This window comes from Aristolochia californica, unplaced genomic scaffold (assembly GCF_029961685.1).
Source record: "Aristolochia californica isolate CCGP_79_NKW_82.1479 unplaced genomic scaffold, dmAriCali1.0.hap1 SCAF_2, whole genome shotgun sequence".
Lineage (NCBI taxonomy): Eukaryota > Viridiplantae > Streptophyta > Magnoliopsida > Piperales > Aristolochiaceae > Aristolochia > Aristolochia californica.
In genome coordinates, this window is record NW_027181881.1 from 8,541,744 (window position 1) to 8,546,722 (window position 4,979).

Genomic DNA, 4,979 nt, shown 5'->3' on the forward strand with positions numbered 1-4,979 from the left:
GGTTTCCTTCAACAAGAGTGCAATATCTAGAAGTGAACTTCCTATCATCAGGTGATCCATCCCAATCTGCGTATGAGAAACCTTATATGTTGAAGTGGCCATTTTTCTTATAAAGCAATCCTCTTTTTGGGGCTCCTTTTAAGTATCGTAATACCCTCTCCAAGGTCAGCCAATGGGTAAGTTGTGGTTTATACATGTATTGACTCACGATACTTACAACATACGATATGTCTGGTGTAGTTACTATGAGGTAGATAAGTTTACCTACAAGTCTTTGATATTTACCAATATCATTATCTTCTCCAAAACTTGCACATAATTTTACATTCGCATCCATAGGTGTGTCAACTGGGCGATACCCCATCATTCCTGTTTCTTCGAGGAGATTTAGGACATACTTCCTCTGAGATAATAGTATCCCATACTTGGACTGAAGAACTTCTATGCACAAAAAATAATTTAGAAGTCCAAGATCTTAAGTTTTAAATTCATGACATATCATGCTTTTTACTCATTGTATGTTATGTACATCATTGCCGGTTAAGACAATATCATCAACATACACAACTAATAGTACCTTTCCTTTTGAGGTATATTTAAAAAATACCAAATGATCTACTGAGCACAGACGAAATCCAAACCGTAGTAGTGTTTGGCTAAATTTATCAAACCAGGCCCGATGGGACTATTGAAGCCTATATAAGGACTTCTTTAAGGGGCATATGGACTCTGTTAAGGTCCCTCGCCATGGATCAAGTCACTCAGCAATCTCCTATGGGTTCCAAATTGGAATTCATCCTTGAGCGAGGTTTGGGATGTTTAGAACGCCCTATGGTTGAGAAGACTCAAGCTTTCGAAGGAAGCTTGCACCTTGGACCTCTTTGGAAGAGAGAGTATCCGATCTCTAAATTAAGACTAATGATCAAGCTTACTCTCATTCAAGCCGTCATTCCCCATATAAGAGAGGACTAGGGTTCGAGTAAGAGCAAAGGCCAATAACAAGGCCCACAAAAAGAAAGGAAATTACATCTAAACCAACAACGTGCTTAACCCAAAAAATTAAACGATTTACCCATGACGTCTTCTAAGCACTCGATTTGATATGGAGTCCATAACATCACCCCCTCCTAGAGAAAGAGCTTGTCCTCAAGCTCAAAGTTGGGATAAATAGCATGGAAGTCTTCTAACGGTTCCCATGTGGCTTCAGCAGGGTCAGTCTCCGCCCACTGGACTAAAATCTCCCACGAACCGTGGACACGTCGAGCCTGTAAAACAAAAGTTGGAGTGGGCAGTACACGACCATCCTCCAATGGTGGCAAGGGTGTATGCAATAGAGGCGAGTCTCCCTTGAATGGCTTCAAAAGGGAGAAGTGGAAAACATCATGAATCTTGGCATCCGAGGGAAGTTGCAGCCTATAAGCAACGCTGCCAACACGATCCACAATTTCAAATGGACCAAAGAATTTATGGGAAAGTTTATGACGCTTGGCGGCAGCAAGAGAGAGTTGGCGGTAGGGTTGAAGACGAAGCCATACATAGTCCCCAGGTGCATAAGAGAGGTCCCGATGGCCCTTGTCATATATCTGCTTCATCCGAGATTGGGCTTGCTACAAATTATGTTGGACCAAGTCAAGCATACGATCACGTTCGCACAAAGCCTGATCGAGATCTGCCATGTGAGAAGACCCATCCACGTAAGATAAGAGGTGGAGGGGGGGGGGGGGGGGGGGGGGGGGTTCTCGACCGTAAACCACACTAAAAGGTGTAGTCCGAAGGGCTGTGTGGTAGGAGGTCTTGTAAAAAAATTCTACCTAGGCTAGCCAATGGACCCAACTCTTCGGATGATCTCCCACAAAGCAACGCAAATACATCGCAATGGTCTGATTGACCACTTCTATTTGTCCATCCGTCTGAGGGTGGTAGGCGGAAGAGAAGGCCAATTTGGTGCCATGTAAATGGAAAAAACTCCTTCCAAAAAGTACTAGTGAAAACAACGTCGTGGTCACTCGTAATGGATTTCGGTAAGCCATGGAGGCGAACAATCTGGTCCATAAAAATCTGAGCCATGTGGGTCACCCTATAAGGATGCGATAGAGGAAAGAAGGGCCATATTTTGAGAATCGATCCACCATAACCAAGATAATAGATTTATCGGATGACTTAGGTAGGCCATCAATAAAATCCATGGAAACATCCGCTCATACCTGAGAAGGGAGCTAGAGAGGCTGAAGGAACCCGGCTGGGCTCAAGGACTCGATTTTGTTTCTTTGGTAGAACTGACAAGCAAACACATAATCAAACACCATGTGTTTCATACCTGACCAGTAGAAGTCACGGCTAAGTCTGAAGAGTGTCTTTTGTTGGCCTTCATGAGTGCCATCGTGATAGGAGGAGACGATGGTGTTGAGCAATACTGAGGTAGGCCGTAAATAAATATGGTTGTTGTATATATGTTTCTCTTTTTCCAGTAAGATCCCCCTCCTTTTCTCTTTTTATTTTTGTTTGTAGGAACGGTTTCCTTTCTTCACATTTTCATTTTCACTCGTCAACTCGCCCTACCAGAAATTATTGCAGATAAAAAAAAGAGCAGAAGAAAATGAAACAGGAGGACAATAAAAGAAGAAAAAAGAGTGATACAAAATCACCGGCGGGCAGGCTGGGAAGAGTCATCCATGACCTGTAAGAGAACGTTTCCGCCTCTTCACTCTTCGCACCTCTAGTAGGTCTTCTTCGTTATTTTCTATTTCTCTTTTCCATTGGCCTCTTTTAGAATTCGTGAGCTGTAGCAGTCGTTGTAGCAGTAGCGGTAAATTTTGAAGTTTCTTTCTCTTCAGTAATTTTCGAATGGCATCTCTCTTTCGTATGTTGCTTTTTTTCTTTTTTCCTTTTTTATTGAACGAAGATCAGTCAGGAGGATTTAAAGTTTTATGATATATGAGAATAAAATTTGAGGTGGCTGTTGTACTGGTTCTGTTTTAGGTTTGTTCAATGACATCAATTAATTCTGGTTTAAGTGCTCATTCTTTTATTGGAGTGTTTGATCAAAGGCTCATTTTCTATGACATGATCAAAGGTAAAACTTAAAAACTTATAAAAATTTTATTTTCTTTATTATGTATTTTTTGAAGTGATTAAAATTATTTTTATATATATTTTTGTTTATTTTTTTGTTTGTTTGATGGAAAGCTTGGTTGTTTGTCTTGTTGATAGTGGGCCGCAAGTACATTGATTTGCTCTAACAGTTATAGGTTCTAAGAGGGAGAAAACATAAATGGTCTTATTTATTTATCCATTGTTTGTTTGTGATCTTCCCTTGATTTATGTCTAGTAGGCACATTGTACTGTTTAATAGCTCATAATATTGATAGAGGTACTTGAGCATGCAACGATTTGAAAAAAAAGGAAAACAAAAGAAAAAAATTTGGTATGTTATTCATTTGCTTTTTTCTATCTTTCCCCTGACCTCTATTTTCATTTGGTCTTCCCATATACTCAACTTTTTTATCTAATAAAATGAATTTTATAGACTATTGGTTCATCTTTTGTTCATAAAAACTCCTTTTTGTGATTCTTTTATTTTGTATTGTCATTTTTTAGGTGGTACCTATGGGAATAATTCAGGATTTGGTAGTGGCCACTTCGACAACCACATCTTTGTTTATATGATGTCTGTTTCTATGCAATTTATTTTCTTGTACGCACAAAGAATTGGATGGACTATATGCAGTTGGGGGAAGGAGTGCAAGATTATTCATGTCACTTTTGTATGGATTGTCTTTGTAATTATGGCCTTTGCCATGATAGGTGCACTTTATTGGCAGGTCACATAATTTAATTAAATTTTATTTTTTGTAGGGAGAGGAGATCGCATGAGGCAGTATAGCCCGGGTTCTCCTCTGTTGTGGTATCTTGTGTCGGGAATGGCTGATGATCCTGGAGAGCTTTCTTTCTTTTTTCATTTGTATCTTCAAAAGATGGTGTAAATTTTAAAGAATTATAAATAGCAAGAAGCATCCCTATTATAATGTGGGACCCACCATGGCCCCACAAGATGGTGGGATCCACCATGAGCTTGAGAGGTGTCAACAAGAGTCCTCATACAAAGTGGCACTAGCTAAGAGATAAAGAACATGTGCTAGAATTAAATAGAAGATTTGAAGATCAAGTGGGACCCACAAAGATACCATGAGCTAGAAGATCATGTGGGACCCACACGATAAGACCAAGAGCTCGCTCTCTAACTTGATTCACGTCCTTAAGAAGTCCTTAAATTACTTGTACATGGACTCTATCACCTCCTCAACTATAAATAGAGGTGATTGTAACTCGGAATTCATCAAGCAATTTTCTTATGTTTTTCTTCTCTCTTGTATGAAGTGTTCTCTCTCTACGCTCTTTCATTTTCCTTCTCTTCTCTCTCTACCCGAGAGCTCTTCTCTTTTTCCTTTTTTCTTTCTCTCTCCCCTCGCTCGAGGTATTATTCATGGGATCCTAAATTCAACATGGTATCAGAGCTACCAATTTAGGATCCCCATTATGCTCTATGTAGATATGACTAAAAGTTGCTCATAGAAGGCTCCTTACAAAGCAAGATTGAAGCTCAAGAGATAAGTATTTACTTATGATATTATTAATTTTATGCTACTGGTTTTTGGTATTAAGAGGTGGTTTAGATATTTTCTTATGCATGTTTTCATCTTATGAAATTATGATAATATATGCATCTTTGATTATCTTGGATTAGAAGAGATTATCAAGGCAGCTTTTGTCAGTTTGCACAATACTTTGACCGAGACCAATGCATATTGGATTTTTTTTATAAATCTGTGGGAACAAGATTCCTGGATAAATGAGGATAATTTTGAGTCTTTTATGAGTCATTATCCAGTAAAACTAATTACTTAGCATTTATGCTAAGCATCTCCATTAACCGAGTTGGTTAAAGCCTTCCACTTGGTCATATTTTGATTACTTGATTG

General features: G+C 39.0%; 1 protein-coding gene across 1 annotated transcript; it reads right to left on the reverse strand.

The window, feature by feature from the left end:
• Positions 1-1,127: 1,127 nt before the first annotated feature.
• Positions 1,128-2,380, reverse strand: LOC137954849 (uncharacterized). Its single transcript, XM_068801754.1, has 2 exons — positions 2,318-2,380; positions 1,128-1,607 (listed from the first exon to the last, which is right to left on the reverse strand). Exons 1-2 carry the CDS (start codon positions 2,378-2,380, stop codon positions 1,128-1,130), a joined length of 543 nt encoding a protein of 180 aa, XP_068657855.1.
• Positions 2,381-4,979: the final 2,599 nt, after the last annotated feature.